Source organism: Phocoena sinus, chromosome 8, assembly GCF_008692025.1.
Source record: "Phocoena sinus isolate mPhoSin1 chromosome 8, mPhoSin1.pri, whole genome shotgun sequence".
Taxonomy (NCBI): Eukaryota; Metazoa; Chordata; class Mammalia; order Artiodactyla; family Phocoenidae; genus Phocoena; species Phocoena sinus.
In genome coordinates, this window is record NC_045770.1 from 99,507,694 (window position 1) to 99,529,305 (window position 21,612).

General features: G+C 41.0%; 2 protein-coding genes and 1 non-coding gene across 3 annotated transcripts in view; 1 reads left to right on the plus strand and 2 right to left on the minus strand.

Annotated features, from left to right (window-relative positions):
- Positions 1-19,505, plus strand: part of LOC116758400 (olfactory receptor 10V1-like) — a 46,668-nt gene extending 27,163 nt beyond the window's left edge. Inside the window, exons 3-5 of the mRNA XM_032641208.1 lie at positions 2,923-3,035; positions 17,544-17,655; positions 18,327-19,505. Coding sequence (XP_032497099.1) covers positions 18,774-19,505 — 732 coding nt within the window. The 5' untranslated portion in view covers positions 2,923-3,035; positions 17,544-17,655; positions 18,327-18,773. The remainder of the gene's footprint in view (positions 1-2,922; positions 3,036-17,543; positions 17,656-18,326) is intronic.
- On the minus strand, positions 238-343 carry LOC116758922. Its single transcript, XR_004351303.1, has one exon. It is a non-coding gene; the product is annotated as a U6 spliceosomal RNA (small nuclear RNA).
- On the minus strand, positions 3,504-4,409 carry LOC116757450 (olfactory receptor 10V1). The gene has a single exon (XM_032639019.1). The coding sequence runs from the start codon at positions 4,327-4,329 to the stop codon at positions 3,619-3,621; it is 711 nt and encodes a 236-aa protein (XP_032494910.1). The 5' UTR covers positions 4,330-4,409; the 3' UTR covers positions 3,504-3,618.
- Positions 19,506-21,612: the final 2,107 nt, after the last annotated feature.

The following is a 21,612-nucleotide window of genomic DNA, read 5'->3' on the forward strand; positions in this document are numbered from 1 at the left end:
ACAGAGAACTTTTTAAGTTCTACTCTCTTTAGTAACTTGTAAATGTACAATTCAGTATTATTAACTATACTCACCATGCTGGACATTACACCCCTAGGCTTATTTATTTTTGGAACTGGAATTTTGTAGCCTTTGACCCCTCTCTTCACCCATTTTGCCTCCTCTCTCCCCGCCCCACCACCTCTGACAACCACCCACGTGTTCTCCTGTAGCTATGAGTTTGCTTTTTTGTTTTTAAAAAATATAGAACACTTCACAAGTTTGCGTGGGATCCTTGCACAAGGACCATGCTAATCTTTTTCAGTATCATTCCAATTTTAGTATATGTGCTGCAAAGGAGCGCTCATTTCTCTTTTTTCCTTTAGTTAAAAAAAATTGAGATATAGTTTGATTTACAATATTATTTAAAGTTTCAGGTGTACAACATTGTGAGTCACAATTTTTATAGATTATACTCTAGTTATTATAAGATATTGGCTATATTCCCTGTGCTGTACAATATATCCTTGTAGCTTATTTAATTTATACATAATAGTCTGTACCTCCTAATCCCCTACTCCTATCTTGCCCCTCCTTCTTCCCTCTCCCCACTGGTAACCACTAGTTTGTTCTCTATATCTGTGAGTCTGTTTCTTTTTTGATATATTCACTGGTTTGTTTATTTTTTATATTCCATGTATAAGTGATAACATATAATATTTGTCTTTCTCTTTCTGACTTATTTACTAGTGGGTTTCCAAACAATAAAATAGCTGTCTCAATGCAATCTCTAGTAAAATTCTGGAAGTGCATGATTGGGCAGATAACTTATAAGCATTTGAAAAAACCTGGTGATGATTAAGAGCCCATAGGAAGTTACTGAAGACAATGCACCTCACTTTAAAATAAGGCTTCTATGGGCTTCCCTGGTGGCGCAGTGGTTGAGAGTCTATCTGCCGATGCAGGGGACATGGGTTCGTGCCCGGTCTGGGAAGATCCCACATGCCCCGGAGCAGCTGGGGCCCGTGAGCCATAGCTGCTGAGGCTGTGCGTCCGGAGCCTTGTGCTCCACAACGGGACAGGCCACAGCATGAGAGGCCTGCATACCGCAAAAAAAAAAAAAAAAAAAAGCTTCTAAATGGTTAAGTTTATATAAGTGCTACAGTGTATTTTGATTGTATGGAAGGATTTGGTATGCTTCCTATGATATCCTTCTTGGAGAGATGGTTTATTATAGTTGGATGGCGAATTGGTTATTTTTTTGCTGCAAAAGAAACCACTCCAAACTTAAGGGCTTAAAATATCAATGATTTTATTTGCCCATGCTTCTGTGGGTCAGCATTTTGGCCTAGCTCAACTGGGCAGTTCTGCAGGTCTTACTGGGGTCACTAATGTGGCTGCAGTCATCTGGTGGATTGACTGGAATTGGTCTAGGGAGCCTCAACTTGACATCTAATTTGTGTTCTACAAGGTGGTCATTCTAGGCCTGGTTTCTTCACATTGTTGGTCTCCAGGGCAGCAAGAGAGGACAGGCACCAAAGGGTAAGGGTAAAACCCTGCCTGCAACAAAGCAAGTCACATATCCATGGGTGACAGGGTCACCTAATAACATGGATACAGGATGATGGGGTCGACAGGGGGTGGCGATCATAATTGTGACAGTGTATCACAGATGGTGTTAACTGAGCAGGTTTCTATCTAGTTGGACAACAGTTGTCACAGAGGAGGACTACTATAGATGCTGCATTCATCCTGTCCTATTTTAGATATTTGTTAATGACTTAGACAAAGGAAAGGAAATATGATTGCAATTTTGACCATGACACAAAATTATGATGAATAAACTAAATCCCGAAGATGATTTGTCAGTTTAGTCACTTGGCCAAAACTAATAAAAACACAATATATCAGTGTTAAATGAAAAGTCCTCCATGTATGTTAGTAAAATAAATTATGATAAGGCAGCATTGAAAGACATATGAAAACTATATTTGATACCATATTTATGAGACTAAAAGGATCAAGATGAATTAATAGAAATATAGTTCACAGGTAAAAGTAGCAGTTCCCCAGAACAAAATATTCCCAGTGTATTTTGTTTATTTCTGAAAATTCGTAGAAGAATATGGAGCTAGGGAAAATCTAGGTGACTTGTATGATGAGAGGGTTCAAATATAATCTCCTGGAAAATGGTACAAATGAACCGGTTTGCAGGGCAGAAATAGAGACACAGATACAGAGAACAAACGTATGGACACCAAGGGGGGGAAGTGGTGGGAGGGGTGGGGGTGGTGGGATGAACTGGGAGATTGGGACTGAGATGTATAGACTAATATGTATAAAATAGATCAACTAAATAAGAAACTGCTGTATAAAAAAAATAAATAAAATAAAATTAAAAAAAAAATTATTATCCTGGAGGAAAAGTTGATGGAGTACTTGCTCTAGAGAAAAGAGGACTGAAGACTCATAGAAGATGCACAATCGATCCTAATACGTGTGAAGAGCTGTCATGTAGAAGAGAGCTCTTAGGGAGGAAAAACAGGATCAGTGGGAGGAAGTTGTTTGTAGATAGACTTTAGCTCAAGATAGGGTACAGTACTTAATAACTTGGAGTTGCCCAGCGAGGAATGGAGTGTCTTACAAGTAACGATCTCTCTCCTTGGAAGCTCAAGCAGAGTCCTGGAACACTCTGAGGTAGAAGAGATCCTCAAGGAATCCAAATTCAATGATGCCCACTTTCTTCCTCTCCTTATATTTTCACTTATTAAATTAAAGAAACATTTTCCTCCATTATTACTATGCTTTTATTACTGGGGTGCTCTTTAAAACGTTATGAACAGAATCATGAGTGTTCATTTGGTTAACAAAACAGGAAATGTAAAAAAAATTCCTCCTTCCTTTGGCTAACGGCAAAACCTCTTTTTTTTTTTTCCCATTCAGGGTCTGCTGGGCCAATATTTAGAACATAATGTTATGACCTTGGAAGGAACACATCTCTGCCACTCAGAAATAAGGAAAACTGAAGCCTAGAGAGATGGAGAAACTTGCACGAGGTAACGTATATTCTTACTGGCAGAGCGAGCTTAGAACAAGGGGAGTGTCATTGCGTGAAGACAGCTTAGTCTTTAGATTTCCGAATACTTGTGTTCTCATCCTGGATATGTCTTTTGTTAGCTACTTTAGTTTTCTTTTCTAAAAATGAAGACAATGATACTTATTATAGGCTGAGTGAGATAACCCACATAAAGTACCTGTTACGCAGTAGAGGTCCAATTAATAAATGCTGAAGCTCCTCCATCCATGCCCAGGACATCATGTTACCCTATGTGATAAAGCTTTATATCAATTAGTAGTATTCATTTCCTCCGGTGCATTCATTATTCTTCTAGAATACTATGTCTCGGTTTGTTGAGGACAGTCCTGGCTCATGTATATCATCCCAGCATAATTATTAATTGCATCCCATTTCATTCTCAGAAGTGTCCTGATTTAAATAAGTCGTAGAACCATCCTACCTAGAACTTGCTTAGTGCCCTCCTTAGGGCATCTTTCAATTCCTTGCTCCTCATACTATAGATCAAGGGGTTTAAAATGGGAGTGATAGAAGTGTAGACCACAGACACCACCCGGTCCATCTCAGGAGAGTAGCTGGAACTGGGGGACAAGTATATAAAGCTGGTGCAGCCATACTGCGGGAGGACCACTAAGATGTGAGAGGAGCAGGTTGGGGAAGGCTTGGTGGTGCCCTTCTGCTGACTGGATCTGTAAAATGGCTTCCACGATGAAGACGTAGGAGATGGAGATGACTGAGAGGGGGATGCCTAGGACGATGAAGCTGATGATATACAGAGCAGTTTGGTGAACGTGCGTGTCTGCACAAGCCAGGCGCATGACGGCAGGCATGTCACAGTAGAAGTGGTAGATTTCGCTGTTGTTGCAGAACGGGAGATGGAAGATTAAAATAGTCAGTGGTAACGACAGCAGGAACCCCAGTACCAGGGATCCTACCATCAACTCCACGCACAAGGGCCAGTTCACAATGAGGGTGTATCGTAGAGGGTAGCAGATTGCTATAAACCGGTCATAAGCCATGACTGCAAACAGGACACAATCAACCCCACCCAAGAAGACAAAGAAAAACATTTGGGTGCCACATCCAGTGATACAAACAGGAGTTTTGCCCATTGAAAGAAGGTTTTCCAAGGCCAGTGGGGCGATGGAAGATGTATAGAAGATTTCCAGAACTGCCAAGTTAGCCAGGAAAAAGTACATGGGGGTGTGGAGAGAGTGGTTGATCTGGACAGTAACTGCAATGATGGCATTTCCACTGAGGCTGGTCAGGTACATCACCAGGAAGGCCACAGAAATCACCACCTGTACGTTTGGGTCAGCTGAGAATGGACGAAATAAGAATTGTATCTTTGCAGTTTTATTTTTTGTATCAAACAGTTGTTTGATTGTATCAAACAGTTTTATTTATTTCTTCCATTGGTATGGCATTGGACCTACAAAAAGGAAAGATGACACAGTCTCTAGGTACCTCTCATTTAATACGATGCTTTCCCAACGTTTCCATTCATGGAAGTACTTTGGCAATTATGTGCACACTTTCATTTCAAAGCAGATCATGGAACACTATAGTGTGTACATTTGCCACCTTTGCCCTCAAGTACTGAAGACTGAGAAATCCTCAGTGGTGGGGATTTTGATGATCTTTGCTTTAATTCCAGTGCCTAGCATAGTACCTGATAGAGAAAGTTTTCCAAGAAGTATTTGCTGAATGAATTAATGAATAAAGTCAATTTAAAGTTCAAAGTTACAAAATAGATAAAATAGGGCTTCCCTGGTGGCGCAGTGGTTGAGAGTCCGCCTGCTGATGCAGGGGACACGGGTTCGTGCCCCGGTCCGGCAAGATCCCACATGCCGTGGAGCGGCTGGGCCCGTGAGCCATGGCCGCTGAGCCTGCACGTCCGGAGCCTGTGCTCCGCAACGGGAGAGGCCACAACAGTGAGAGGCCCGCGTACCGCAAAAACAAACAAAACAAACAAAAACAATAAAATAGGTTATCAATTCATTATGGGAAACTTGAAATGTGAAATTTTAGGAATGTATAAATAGCTGTGTGTCGTAGTTTAAAGAAAATCGTGCTAGAGCTACATCGTGATATTGCATCGCAAGCTCTGTAATTTAGCTCAAAACCTAGAGACTTTATTGATTCATTTTGCTTCGTCTCCTTTATCCAATAAATACCAGAATTCATTTGTCCCTAAATACTGATAGTCGGTCCTTCAAATTTTTCTCATATCAAAAAACAAACATTATATGATATTATTCATATGTGGAATCTAAAAAAAATAATAATACAAATGAACCTGTTTACAAAACAGAAACAGACTCACAGACTTAGAGAATGAACTTATGGTTATGGTGCGGGGGGAAGGGTGGGGAAGGAGGGATAAATTAGGAGTTTGGGATGGACATGTACACACTGCTATATATAAAATAGATAACGAACAAGGACCTACTGTATAGCACAGGGAACGCTGCTCAACATTCTGTAATAATCTAAATGGGAAAAGAATTTGAAAAAGAATAGATACATGTATATGTTTAACTGAATCACTTTGTTATATACCTGAAACTAACACAACATTGTTAATCAACTATGCTTCAATATAAAATAAAAATTTTCAGAAGTTCTCATATCTATTACTTTGGTCCCTTCCCACTGCCCTGTTAGTTCTATCCATTGTTACCTTACATTTGGATTCTTGTGATTACCTCCCATCTAATCTTCCATTTCCCTTCTTTTCTCTCTATAATACATCCTGCTCTCCATTATCATATTATTCATCTGCTTGAAAATTTTCAAGGCTTTCCTATGTATTAAATGACAGCTTTCTCACTCCTCTGCTGAGTATTCCAGTCTCTCCTGGATCAGACTTTTTTTTTTTTTTGCGGTACGTGGGGCTCTAACTGTTGCAGCCTCTCCCGTTGCGGAGCACAGGCTCCGGACGCGCAGGCCCAGCGGCCGTGGCTCATGGGCCCAGCCGCTCCGCGGCATGTGGGATCTTTCCGGACCGGGGCACAAACCCGTGTCCCCTGCGTCGGCAGGCGGACTCTCAACCACTGTGCCACCAGGGAAGCCCTGGATCAGACTTTTTTAGGCTAATCCCACTATGGCCCTCAATTATCCCTGTCATATACCATGTGGTCTACTCATTGGCTTCTTATCCATCATTCTCCTTTCTGCTTCATATAATTCTATTTTCCTTCTAGCTAGAAATCTTCTCTCTGTTGTCTGATTCAAATCCTGCCCACTTTTAAAATTCTAGGTTATGTTCTTCTTTTGCAAAGTCTTTCTAGGCCACTCCAGTTTAAATCTCTCTCTCCTTTCTCCGAAATTCTATGTCACTCATAATGTTATGATTTTAGAGCTAACATACTGTCTTTACTGTATCGGTATGTTCCGTCCCAAATTATATTCTAGGTTCCTGGAGGACGAGGGCTCTGTCTTATGACAAGTTATCATTTATTCCATGTGAAGTGTTAGGCAAAGTGAAAGTACTTAAATGGGTTAGCTTACTTCATCCATTAAACCACTTTCGTAGGCATGTACTATTATCATACCCATTCTACAGATGAAGACATACAGGATTAAAAAAAGTTAAAAAGTGCTTTGGGGCTTCCCTGGTGGCGCAGTGGTTGAGAGTCCGCCTGCCGATGCAGGGGACACGGGTTTGTGCCCCGGTCTGGGAAGATCCCACGTGCCACGGAGCAGCTGGGCCTGTGAGCCATGGCCACTGAGCCTGCACGTCCGGAGCCTGTGCTCCGCAGCGGGAGAGGCCACAGCAAGTGAGAGGCCCGCGTACCACACACACAAAAAAACAAAACAAAACAAAACAAAAAAAAGGTGCTTTGAAGTCACATAAGTTGGAAATGGGAGAGCTGGGATATGAAAGTTTGTCTATAGAGCTTTTGTCCTTAATCTTTGTTTATACTACACTGCCTCCCCTATACTTTATATCTCCTAAGTGGTTTTGTTATTTGATTGGTTATAGTTCAGCCATAGGTAGAACTCTGGATGGTCTATTGGAAAAAGAGCACCTAAGAACAGAGACCAAAAATGTTTGATTACAGTATTTCCAGATAAGAGAAGCATAATTATAATTTAGACTGTGGTTTGTCTAGTAAATACTGCCCTTGCCAATGCAGCAAAAAAAAAAATCTCCCTTCTTTCTCTCATAAGAAGCAGAGGGAAAGTGTTTGGTTAAAAATGATGGGGGCTTCCCTGGTGGTGCGGTGGTTAAGAATCCGCCTGCCAATGCAGGGGACACTGGTTCAAGCCTTGGTCCAGGAAGATCCCACATGCCCAGGAGCAGCTAAGCCCATGTGCCACAAGAGCCCGAGAGCCACAACTACTGTAGCTGGTGCACCTAGAGCCCCCATGCTCTGCAGCAAGAGAAGCCACCGCAGTGAGAAGCCCATGCACCACAACGAACTGTAGCCCCCGCTCGCCACAACTAGAGAAAGCCTGTGCGCAGTAACGAAGACCCAACACAGCCAAAAATAAATAAATGGATAAATTTATTTAAAAAGAAAGTTTCTTACTCACTGTGGTCTCTTCATTGTGACAAGATAAAGCTGTAAGTTATGTTTTATCTGGAAGCTATCTCAACTTTAAAATATATGAATTGCTTTTGTTATTGCAAAGAAGAAACCAACTAGACACATTTTTCAAAAGATGGTCTGGAACATATTTGTTTTAAATGATGCCAAAATATTGAACCAAATGTCGGGCATCATGCAAACAAATAACTGAGTGCTTTGCTTGCTTCATTCTTTATGTAAATCTGGAGGGATAGTAGGGGTTATTGGGATCCACGTTGTGCTTCCTAGACTAGAATGTATATAGTCTAGAATCTAGAAGATACAGAGCTGTGTCTAGAACAAAGTGAAGTCCTAGCATCCACATAGCACAACTTTTTTAAAAAGTCAATTTTAATGTGAAAATTTTTGGATATAAAAAAATAAAAACGTGGAGATAGTACGCATAGAAAAAAGATCTGCATGCCTTTTGGAAGATAAAAACATAAGATTTCCGAGAGATTTCTTGGTGGCTGATCACCAAGACCTTAGGAATGTAAATTGTCTCTCGTGCTAATTAGATTACCTAAGTAGAAAAGATCTAAAAGTACTGATTTAGACCCTAGATTGGCTATTACTCAGTGGAAAATATAATTCCCCAAACTTCCCAAATATAAAACCTTGACTTGGAACACCTCCTCCTTTATTATTCCAAAGAACACAACTAAAGTAGTAGTCAACACTTTCTAAGATAGATATGCCTAGAGAAAACTCCCAGGGGATAACTAGTCTTTGGAAAGATGGTTTATCATCTCTTGAGACTGTTTACAATCATGTGACCAAGAACAAAGCTTCATGAGTTCTTCATCCTTCACGTAAACAAGTTGACTAGTGGCCATAAAAGATCACACATACCCACAGAATCGGAGCTCTGCCAGGTTATATGATCCATCTCTTCCAAAGAGATTGCCTGACTTGTTCAAGGTTGCCCCAGTAGGTCATTTTTTAATTCATCATTTAAATATACAAGGTACCGTAGAGGATGCAAAGATGACTGAGATGCCGTCTACTTCATGGAGTCAGAGGGACAAGACTGTCAGCCAGATTTTCCCTTATTCTTGTTCTGTTTGCAACACCTTCCATCCTCCCTTGTCAGTTTCTCTCAATTTAAATTGTAGACAACATTTAATAACAAGGGGGAAAATGTAGTGAAAAGGTGATCTTTTACCTAAGTCAGTCAACTGTCTCTTTGATTATACAACCAGATTTTAGGAGAATGCATTCAGTAAAAAGAGCATACAAATTTGGGGGAGATGATGATTCCAAGCAAGATGGTGGAAGGTAGGCTATGTTGGAATTGAATGATGTGTATTAGGATCCCAGCTTTACTACCTATTAATTTTGTGATCTTGCTAGCTCGTTTGCTCTAAGACCCCATTTGCTCAGAATAACACCTCACTACTTTACAAGATTGTCATGATGTGCAGGTGAAACAATGTCCATAAAAGAACCTACAGGAATGTCTGGCACATAATAACTGTTCAGTAAAGTACATTGATTCATTGATTCCTTCATGATCTATCCTGAGACTGAAAAAGATTTACATGGCTGCGTAGACAGAATGCCTGGCCGGTCTATCTAACATTTTCTGGGAGAAATTTTGTATTACATCTGGTTCCACTACTAGTTTCCTGTGTCACCTTATATTGCAGAATCCCTCTTTAAGTAGAATGAAGGATGAGCACTGTTTCGTCTACTTATAAATGAGTTGTTACAGTTAAAAGATAGTTTATATAAAATGTCCTGACTTTAGGTTTATCTACATGGCCTAATTGAAATTTATGTTATACCTGTTAGCACAAATTTGGACTCACCTGAAGAGGAAAATGAAATCTTAATTTGGGAGTTTTGACTGTGGGATAAACAGGGAAGGGAGAATAATATTCCAGCTATCATTCAGGGGACAAAAGCCCTGCTTGGAGCACAGGTATTTGTTCCTCCTGAAGGTACTCATAGCAGCTGGAAGATTCCAACATCAGATGGATATATTTATTTTTACAAGACATCTTTGAATAACATTTTCTATATGTTCATATAAATGAATTTTATATGTGAATTTATGAATTCATAAATATTCATAAAATTAATTCATAAAATAAAATACGAATTTTACATAGGTCGGTAAATCTGAAGAAATTATGTCTGAAGAGAGTATTTTTACTTTCTGGAAGAGACTCTAAGAGTATTTTCTGGCAGCAGCATCTGGAAAGAAGAGCTAAAGTCGTGTCCCTTTACAATTTTTTTAAAAAATTTATTTTACTTCATTTTAATTTTTTCCTTTTTTTTTAAAAAATTGAAGTATAGTTGATTTACCATGCTGTGCCAATCTCTGCTGTACAGCAAAGTGGCTCAGTTATGCACACACATATATATATACAGTCTTTTAAAATATTCTTTTCCATTATGGCTTATCCCAGGAGGTTGGATATAGTTCCCTGTGCTACACAGTAGGACCTTGTTGTTTATCCATTCTATACATAATAGTTTGCATCTGCTAATTCCAGACTCCCAGTTCATCCCTCCCCGCCATCTCCCTTGGCAACCACAAGTCTGATCTCTATGTCTGCGAGTCTGTTTCTGTTTCATAAATATGTTCATTTAGATTCCACATATAAGTGATATCATATGATATTTGTTTTTCTCTGTCTAACTTCATTTAGTATGATAATCTCTAGGTCCATCCGTGTTGCCACAGATGGCATTATTTCATTCTTTTTTATGGCTGAGTAATATTCCATTATACATATCACATATTCTTTATCCATTCATCTGTTGATGGACACTTAGGTTGTTTCCATGTCTTGGCTATTGTGAATAGTGCTGCTATGAACATGGGGGTGCATGTATCTTTTTGAATTATAGTTTTGTCCAAGTATATGCCCAGGAGTGGGGTTGCTGGATCATTCCCTTTACTGTTAATAGGTTGAGTCATATAGAATTTGCTTCTGAAAGTCAATAATGGTAGCATATAGGCAATCCCACATAATACTTTTCAGCATAATACTTTCACAAGCATAGTTTGAGTATATCAAATGACATATTCAGACACTCAACAAAGAGTTATCATTCTCCTACTGCATAATAATAGGTAACATTTATTGGGTACTGTGCACCATGCTAATCATTTTACAGGCATCCTCTCACTTAAGGGGTCCTTCAGTCCTATGCAACATGTACCTTTATTGTCTGTATTTTTTTCAGATGAAGAAACTCAGGCTTAAAGGTTTAACCAACTTGCCCAGCTCGTAAATGGCAAAGTAACACAATTCCTAGGTCAGTCAGAAGCAAGTCTAAGCTTCTATCACAAAAATAAATTGTATCTCACTGAACAATGCACTACGTGTAAGGCTGACTGATAGGTGTCCTAGAGAGACAAATCCTTTCATTCTAATTGTCCTTTATCTACAAGCTATTTCACTGTAGAGTGACACACCACCAGCCTTTCTGAGATCCTTACAAAGTCTGTGCTCAGTGCCCTGATCTGTAATCTCTCTCTTTCCTTTTTGCTCCTTCTTTTCGTCCTCTCTCAACAACTACTCATTTAATCAATATTTATTCTAATAAATCTTTAAAAAATATTTATTAAGACCCTCCTCTATGTAAGGCATAGCTCTAGTTTCTAGGAGAAGAGGGAAAAGTGTAGAGAACGAGAGGGAGTGTCAATACACAAAGAGGCCAAAACTGAATGAGAGATAAAGTAATAAAAAGAATACAAGTCAAATTCAGCTAAGGGCTGTTGTAAAAGGACAATGTGTTAGGAAAGTGCAGGCGTATCTCTCTTTTCCAAAAATGGTTTTTGAAAAGTTGCATGTAATTAGAATTATTTTTTAATGCATACGCGGGATTCTTTTTTTTTTTAACAGGAGAAAATCAAATTTAATTTTGTATGTACCGGAGCATATGGGGGATTCTTAATGAGAAGAAACCTTCTAGCCATTCCTTTTATAACAGAAGTCGATATTCTCTAATTCTTCAGCTTCTATTGACATTTGGGATGACAGATGTATTTTTAAACTGGAGAAACCTTGAAAGTACTGACATTATATTTCAAGGCCAGTTAGTTTCCGACTCAATCTGATCTAGAGCATATGATCCCTTGACTATTTTGGACAGAGCCTCCTTCTTGCCATCAATCATTTTGAAGAACATGGATTTCACAGTATGCATTCTTGAATTCTCCTTAAACTGTCTAGTATAGGACACTGGTTCTGAGTCAAAACTGAACTTTGACTCTTTCTGGGAAAACTCCACTCCATACTTAGCTTCTGTTCCTTGGCCAATGTCCACAGCAAGCCCTGTCCTGGTTACAAGCCAGGGATTTTCCTAATCTTCTAAAATCTGGAGTCTGGAAGGAGATTCTTACCTTTTAATATACTCATGTGGACTGCAAGCCATTGCAGATTTACATGGATCCCTTGCTAAATGCTGAGGACCCCAGTGGTCTGTCCTCAGAAGATCTGTGGGCTGGCATGCTTACCACTTCTAGATTCACGTATCTCACTGATTCAGGGCACTGTGTTAAAGCTCTTCTCAAACTGATCTCAATCAGATCTGATTCCTTATCTGATCAATTCTGGGACTGAGAGTATGGTCTATCCTGCTGCTTCTTTGTATAAGGTAACATCCGGCTATACTTACATCTCTGTAGCCTGGAACTTACCTTTGAAGTTCCCTTGATATTTGGATTTGAAATTATCATCAAATAATGACATTCATAATAACTAAGCTGGCTAAAGTGACACTCTTGGTCCCTGAGATGACTTGGGAAGGTCTGCTTGGGAAGCATAAAACAACAAGATTAGATTCAGTGTTCCTATATTCCATTATTCCATTTGGTACCGCTGCCCTAAGGATTATTTTTTAGTCACTTGTTGATGAACTCAATGATGAGGTCAGTTGAGGAAAGGAAAATTACTATTTTCACTTGATTTACCTTGAGATAACATTCAAAAAAAATTTCCACATGCGGCATTATTCATTGTTTTTTTGTTCTTTTCCATATTCTGCAATATCCCCTTTTCTCTTTGCTTCTGGGAAATTAATTCCTCTTGACTTTACTCTCATATCTCTGATATTCCTTCTTAGTCTACTTTGCTGGCTTCTATACTCGCCCTAACTCCCACGCAGGCTGGATCTTGGCCCCAGGCCCTCTTTTCTATTTACATTTTTTTGGTAGGTAATCCAGTTTAGTTGTTTGTTTTTAAATACTAAAGCGGGCTGATAACTCTCAGATATGTCATTTGCAGCCTAACTTTGTCCCTGAACTCCAGACTAGTATATCCACTGTCTAGCTGACATCACTATTTGGATCCTAGTAAGTATCTCACATTTAACATATCAAAGCCAGAACTTTTCACCCACCATCTACTTGGGTGTTCTGTACTGAACCATTCAAATCCTGACGGTGGTCTCTCAATTTACTTGACATTTGGGACTTTCTTGGTGGTGCAGTGGTTAAAAATCTGCCAGCCAATGCAGGGACACAGGTTTGATCCCTGCTTGGGGAAGATCCCATATGCTGCAGAGCAACTAAGCCCGTGAGCCACAACTACTGAAGCCCGCGTGCCCTGGGGCCTGTGCTCTGCAACAAGAGAAGCCATTGCAATGAGAAGCCTGTGCACCACAACGAAGAGTAACCCCTGCTCGCCGCAACAACGAAGACCCAACGCAGCCAAAAAAAAATTTTACTTGACATTGATGAAACTAATTCTTCGTTCAACTTCATGTAAAGCACCTGAAAAGATGGTTTTCTTTCAGTGTCTCTTGGAGAAATGGGGACCATCTAGAGCTTCTTTTTTTATTTAAAAAAAAATTTTTTTTAAGGTTTTTCATGAAATCATAGAACTAGAAGGGATTTTAGAGGTCATGTAGTGGGTGACCATATCTTGGATCTCCATATCTCAAAGGGCCTTCAAGGTTATTAATGGAGTTTTCAAGGTAATTTTAATATTTCAAAAGCCCTAGCATATGTCATACATTTTATTGGGATACATCTATCTTTTTTTTTTTTTTTTTTGCGGTACGCGGGCCTCTCACTGTTGTGGCCTCTCCCGTTGCGGAGCACAGGCTCCAGACGCACAGGCTCAGCGGCCCTGGCTCACGGGCCCAGCCGCTCCGCGGCATGTGAGATCTTCCCAGACCGGGGCGCGAACCCGTGTGCCCTGCATCGGCAGGCGAACTCTCAACCACTGCGCCACCAGGGAAGCCCTATACATGTATCATTATTATTACTACTACTCTTTGTTTTTTGTTTGTTTAAAAGATAGAGTTAGGCAGATAGTAATTTTCAAAACTTGGGGGTTGGAGTTAATACATAAGAACGGTTAAAAGAGTAGGTCTAATTCAGACAGACTTGGACGCAAACCTTGGCTCAGCCACTGACCGTATGTGTGCCCTCGGGTACATTAATCACATGGTCGAAGGCTTGGTGACCTTATCTGTAAAGGGGCAATGAGAGTGATGTTCTCGTCTCATAGAGAAGTTGTGGAGACTGAATGAGATAATGCATGTGCAGTATTTGTTATGTTACATAGCACTTTATTAGCTTTCAAAGGATCATTACGGGGTTTATGGAGAAAACACTGTAAAATTCATACGGTGCAGAGAATGCTGAGAGCTACCAATTATTCAACCTTCCTTCCAGTACAGACACTTATGCTCGATATTTTATTTTTCAGCTTTGTTGAGGTATAACTGACAAGTAAAATTTGTACGTATTTAAGGTGTACAATGTGACATTTTGTTATACATTGTGAAATGATTACCACGATCAAGCTAATTAGTATAACTTTCATCTCATAGAGTTGTTCCTTTGTGTGTGTTGAGAACACAATATCTACTCGCTTGGAAAATGTCAAGTATACAATGCATTGTTTTTCAATTTAGTCATCATGTTGTACATTAGGTCTCTGGAGTTTATTCATCTTATAACTGAAAGCTTATACCCTTTGGCCAGCATCTCCCTATTCCCCCTACTCCCTGACCCTCGGTAGCCACACTTCTACTCTCTGTTTCTATGAGTTCAACTTTTTTTTGTTTCCACATATAAGTGATATCACCACTTATTTTTCTGTCTAGCTTATTTCACTTAGCATAATCTCCTCCAGCTTCATACTTGCTGTCACCAATGGCAGGGTTTCATTCTTTATTAGGCTGACTAATGTATATATGTTCCATTGGTCAATGTGTCTGTTTTTGTGCCAGTACCATACTATTTTAATTTCTACACCTTCGTATTATAATTAAAAAGCAGGAAGTGTAGGGGCTTCCCTGGTGGCGCAGTGGTTGAGAATCTGCCTGCTAATGCAGGGGACACGGGTTCGAGTCCTGGTCTGGGAGGATTCCACACGCCACGGAGCAACTAGGCCCGTGAGCCACAAGTACTGAGCCTGCGCGTCTGGAGCCTGTGCTCCGCAACAAGAGAGGCCGCGATAGTGAGAGGCCCGCGCAAGGCAGTGAAGAGTGGCCCCCGCTTGCCACAACTAGAGAAAGCCCTTGCACGGAAACGAAGACCCAACGCGGCAAAAATAAATAAATACATTACTAAACTCCTACCCCCAACATCTTCTTTAAAAAAAAAAAAATCAGGAAGTGTGATATCTCCAGCTTTGTTCTTACTGTTCAAGATTGCTTTTGCTCTGGGGTCTTTTCTGGTTCCTTCCATTTGAGTTCTAGGATTATTTTTTCTACTTCTGTGAAAAATGCCATTGGAATCTTGATAGGAATTGCATGCATCTGTAGATAAGTTTGAGCAGCACAGACATCTTGAAAATGTTAATTCTTCCGACTCATGAACACGGGTTATCATTTCATTTATTTGTGTCATAGTTGCCTTCTTTCATCAATGTTTTATAGTTTTCAGTGTATGGGTCTTTTACCTCCTCATTAAGGTTTTCACCACTACTTCTGCATTCTTTTCTTAGTGCACTGAATTCATACGCTATATTATTTAATGACTGTAGAACAGTTAGATAGTTTTGTTCCCTATATGTTGTGTGATCTGCTTCTTTCTTTTAGATACAGAAACAATACTACTAGAAATAGCTTTATGTGAATACCTTTTTCATCCCTTTGACTTCTTTAGAATTAATTCCCAGCAGTAGGAATATTAAGTGTCTACTTTTTTTTTAAAGATTCCCAACTAGGAGATGATGTACTGTCTCCTCTAGACAGAATATAGCAAATCATTATTCTTCCCCAAGTCCACATATACAAAGCTGAAGCCTGCAAAGGAGACAACTATGAGGACATGTTCACGGCAAGCCAACACGGAGTAGTGGTTAAGTGTGTACAGTCTGCAGTATTTGGCCAGGGTTGGAGTCTGTGCTTTGGTTTTTCTCATCTGTAAAATAAGGACCATAGTGGCTCCTACCTCATAAGTTTATTTTGAGGCGCACATGTGTTAAGCGGCATAAAGTGCTTGGAATAGTCCCTGACACCCAATAAATGTCAGTCATTATTATTTGCGATGCAGTGGACGTTAAGAGGCACTCAGTACCCGTTAGCTGGCATTTTAGCTTTATTTTGTTTTACAGTTTCCCCTGCTGCGACTCAGGATACTAGGCTTTGTCAAGTTGGCTTCATTATTTTTAAAAAATTGAGTTGCATTTACTGTATGCAAATTGTGTGTGAGTATGTGTGTTAAAGCAAACGAAATATAGAAGCTGCCCTCAAAGATGCTAATAATGTAATGTGCAGCCAGGGAGACAGGCATTACACAAATAACTCAAGAGGGAACAGGGTGGAGGGAAAGGAATGTGTTGACCATGTACCAAGTGTGAAAGAGCCGGTTTCAAGCTTGCAAATCAGCACTTTCCTTTGAGGTGCTCGGTGCTTCTGGCCATGATGGCTTTGGTTCAGATGTTTCCATAGAATAGCTGATGCACAGGGATTGTTCTGCAGTAGGCATTCCGGGAAAGCAGCCTGGCTAGAAAAATAAACTTCCTTCAGTTCCAATTCCAGGGGTGATTGATGATAAGTTACCTGAATGCAGGATAAACTGTGCATTCATGGAATGACACTTTTCTTATTGAAAATATAGTGACCAGTTGTGGTTAGACAAACTTTTTTCTTAATTTCTGTATAAATTGTTTATTTTGCTTTAAAATTTTGCAAAATATTGTACTCCACAGTTTGAGGACGACACTGCTTGTTTCTCCTTTTGTCATGTTATAAGTTTGCAATTCATTAAAATGATAAGAGTATTGATGTTTATTAAAGAATATTAGAAAATGTAGAACAGGAAAAACACTTTTCAGGCTCATAACTCAGAGTGCATTCTTTCTACAGTGTGGTGATCCTCATTTTTAAAATCTCATTTTCTGTTTAGTATTATATCACAGATATCTTCAGGTTATTACATTGTCTTTATAAATATAACTTTAAACGATTGCATAGTATTTCATCCACTGAATCTAGCGTTCCGTATTAAGTTGTCTTCATTATTCCCTATTAAAATTATGCTATGATTTTTACCTTGTATATAAAGGTTTCTGTTGTTGCAATTGTCATTCTAATTTCAGATTAATTTCTAATTTTAGACTCCCGAAGTGTGATAACTAAACTCAAATGCTAATTTTTTATTTGGCAAATTTCAAATCTACACAAATTAAGAGGTTAGTACTACGAATACTTAGGTATGCATTACTCACCTTGGAAAACTGTCCATATTTTGACAAAACATGAGCATCTACAAATATTATTATTTTTCTAAAGTGTTGAACCTCTCACCTCTCCACCAGCGAGCTTGGTAATGCTCATTTGTCCACAACGTTGCCAGCGCTGGGGATCACTGTTAACAAGTAAACCAAAAGAAAACACAATGGTAAAACTTGGTTCACTTGTTACACCAAAAAAACAATGGTGGTTGAACGTTCTAATTTGCATATGTTTTTGGCCCTGCCCCTCTATTTTAGCAGGAAAGTGATTTTGGCATGGCCCAGCCTCTCTGAGAATCCCCCTGAAAAGATCAATGCAAAGACCCTTCTGCAGGCTGCTACCTTCGGCTGTTTGAATATCATTGAAAAGGTAATCCATAAACACAAGAAAGTATGTTTGCGTATGTACAAGTCTACCTTGCAGCAAATTAAAAGAAAATTTAAGAGTCGTGCATAAGGACTGAGCGATTTAGAACAAAGGTGTGGTGGGTGAGATGGGACAGTGGATTTTGGTCATTGGGGGATTTCCTGAAGTTATACCCCAGGTAAGTCATGCTAGTTTCACTTATAAAATTATTTTGTGATAACTGTATGTGATATCACAAGAATAAGAGATTCCTTTATTATTTTTTCTTCAGTTTTATCGAGGTATAATTGACTAATATATTTGAGGTTCCTTTGCTTTTTAAGTTTAGGGTCAGAGTAGAGTAATATAATTTTAAAAGTGTTTAAGAGAGGTTAATCTAACAGTATGATAAGTTGGGTTGGTGGGCAGTGAGCTAAACACGAGGGGATGAAAGCCTTATTTAGGGTGGACACCCTAATAATGCAAACGGAGGCAGATATGAGAAAGAAGGTAAAACAAGAGTAGGGTTAGTATTTGGTAAAACAAAACAGAACAAAATTGGATTGTTCAAAGTTTAAGAAAAAAAAACAAAACCAAAAACTACGATACCGAAATTGCGAGTTTGGGAATGGGGAGGATAGCAGTGTGAGCTGTTTAGCTTATCTGGGCTTCTGGTTTCCACCTTTGTAAAACAGGTAAAGGAAACACCTGTGTTGCCAGCCTTTTAGGGTTGATGTGAGCATCATATGCTCTTTGTACAAATATGTACTTTTAAGGTGTCCTGGGGGTGCTTGGACAGTGCAGGAGGCAAGATCACATTAACTGAACTCCAAGAGAAGCAATGAAGGTAAGGAATCAGTGACTGCGAGCTGTGTTTCTAACACAAGCAAGCTCGAGGACACAGGAGGATCACTTTGCCCATGATGTCCTTCCTGGCGCCAGGGCTAATGGAAGAGCACAACCAGACGGGAGCGGTCCATTTCCACTTCCACCCCTTCTCAACAGACCAGGCAGTGGTGGCCCTCATATTCATGGCCTTCTTGCTGTTGTGCCCAGGAAGCCTCATTGGAAATGTCACCACTGGGCTCTGGTGAGAACACTCCCTCCATACCCCAGTGTACTTCTTCCTCTTTGCACTGGCCATGCTGGAGACTGGCTACTCCACCAACATTGCTCCCTTGACTCTGGCTGGCGTCCCTTCTATGGGGAAGATGCTTATCTCTCTCCCTGGCTGTGGAGCCCAGATGTTCTTCTCCATCCTTCTCGGGGAATCTGACTGTGTCTTTCTTGCTGTCATGGCCTATGACAGGTACGTGGAAGTCTGTCATCCATTGCATTACAACCTCATCATGAGTTGGCAGCTCTGTGGGCAGAAGACTTTAGGTTCTCTAGGTCTGGGATTCCTGTTGGTGCTGCCTTTGACCATTCTGATCTGCCACCTTTCATTCTGTGGCCACAGTGAAATCTATCACTTCTTCTGTGACACGCCTGCCGTTATATGCCTGGCCTGTGCAGACACCCACAGGCACGAGGCAGCTCTCTATGCCATCAGTGTGGCCGCTGTGGCCATTGCCTTGCTCCTTATCTGCCTCTGCTATGGCTGCATTGTGGCCACCATTGTGAGGATGGAGTCAACCCAGGGAAGGCGCCGGGCCTTCTCCACTAGTTCCTCCCACCTCATGGTGGTTTTCCTGCAGTATGTGTGTTGTACCCTTATCTACCTGTGCCCCAGCTCCAGCTACTCCCCAGAAGAGGGCCAGGCAGTGTCTGTTGTCTACAACTGTTTCTCACCAGTGCTGAACCCCTTGGTCTATAGCATAAGGAATCAAGAAGTGACTAATGCAGTGAGGAGACTATGGCAAGAACGTACTTGATCAGGGAGCCAGAAATATTCCTTCTTAGAAAAAATATTCCTCAAATCAGAAGTAGGGACATGATCTGAAGGACAGGAAGCTCAAACGGAAAAAGGAGGGAGTGGAGAGATGACTGTGCCATGGCTGTCTCGTCTGTGAAATGCTAATCAGTACTAATCCATCCACTTTGTATTAGATTCCAACGATGAAACCTTAGATTGCCTACAAAACCAGCCTCCTCTCTCACCACAGTGCTTAGAATAAGGACTAGCACAGGAATGTCAGTGAAGGAGAGAATGATTGAATGGAAGGATAAGATGATGACAGCAGTTGATAAAGCAGACGTTTTGAGAACGGGCCATCATGCACATTTCAGGCTACAGGTAACATTCTCTTACAAAGGTGCAGAGCCAGCATGACTACACACAGGCAACAGAGCACAAAGTTTAGAGCTAAAGGAATAGATTCAATATGGAGTCAGGTTTGTTCTTCTTTGTAACAGTAGTGTTACTGACCCAGGCCCTTGTACTCTTTTTTTTAAACCCCACATTTGTTTATTTTTGTTTTGGCTGTGTTGGGTCTTCACTTCTGTGTGAGGGCTTTCTCTAGTTGCGGCGAGCGGGGGCCACTCTTCATCGCGGTGCGCGGGCCTCTCACTGTCGCGGCCTCTCTTGTTGTGGAGCACAGGCTCCAGACGCGCAGGCTCAGTAGTTGTGGCTCACGGGCCTAGTTGCTCCGCAGCATGTGGGATCTTCCCAGACCGGGGCTCGAACCCGCGTCCCCTGTATTGGCAGGCAGATTCTCAACCACTGCGCCACCAGGGAAGCCCCCCTTGTACTCTTTAATCAATAGAAGTTGATAAGAGGCCAGACGAGAATTTCAGGCAAGTCTTTATTGGGGCTTGTGCTGCAGCGTGAGGGAAAGAAAGTAAGTAACAGGTGCCCTTGTTTGCTCCAGAAAGGAGCTGCTTGGGTCCTTAAATGCGGTAACGAGCGGGGGGCGGGTCCGTGGGTTGGGCAGGAGGTGTAGCTTAGGGGGTCTGCCCACCCACTTGGCAGTGCCGTGCCTATGGGGCACGCGCAATACCCTGCTTTTGCTCCCAGCACGTCAGAAGTGGCGGCTGGTTTGTGGCCTTTTTGTATCCTCTTGTTCATAATTGCCCCAACTGTGCATGCTTGCAGTTCTTTTTAGTCCCTTATAGTTTCTCTGAATTCTGTTGCTCAAGGAGATGTTTGTCCAGGGACGAGCACTCTGGTAAAGGGTCCCAGGTCCCAGCCTATCACAGTAGAGTCATCTGCTTCTCATGGCAGGAGACTGGCTCCTGTGACCCTTGCAGGAGAATCCCAAAACAACAATAGCCAATGAGCAGGGCTGTGGTGGAGATTGGTGGAGAGGACCAGAAGGAGGACTGAGAGCAGGGCAAGATACTTCCGAGATGCCATCCTTAAAGAGAAAAGGAAAAGAACCCCATTCTTTTCTTGATGTTGCAAATGCAATAGATGATAAAAGCCACCCTATTCCATATCTGATTGTGCTACACACAAGAAAGGGGAGAAAGAGTATGAAAACCTGATGACAAGAATTCTTGGGACCCTTGGCCAGGCAGCAACATTAAGAAGTACAGGAGCGGGCTTCCCTGGGGGCGCAGTGGTTGAGAGTCCGCCTGCTGATACAGGGGACACGGGTTCGTGCCCCGGTCCGGGAAGATCCCACATGCCGCGGAGCGGCTGGGCCCGTGAACCATGGCCGCTCAGCCTGCGCGTCCGGAGCCTGTGCTCCGCAACGGGAGAGGCCACAACAGTGAGAGGCCCGCGTACCGCAAAAAAAAAAAAGTACAGGAGCATGCAGAATCTTGAATAGAGCTAGTGTGGAGAGTCAATAAATATTTTATTGATAACAATGGTATTTGTTGAAATTAAGTTATTTCTCTAATTATTTTTAATTTATTCTATTCCCAGTATCCTTATACAAAAGATGTGAAGCGGCTTAGAAATACATTGAATACAAAAGTTAAAAACACATTGTCAGGACTTCCCTGGCAGTCCAGTGGTTAAAAATCCTCCTGCCAATGCAGGGGACACGGGTTTGATCCCTGGTCCAGGAAGATCCCACATGTGGCGGAGCAACT

Coding starts and splice junctions, on each gene's coding strand:
- LOC116757450 (XM_032639019.1), bottom strand. CDS start 4,329: ATGTACCTGACCAGCCTCAGTGGAAATGCCATCATTGCAGTTACTGTC.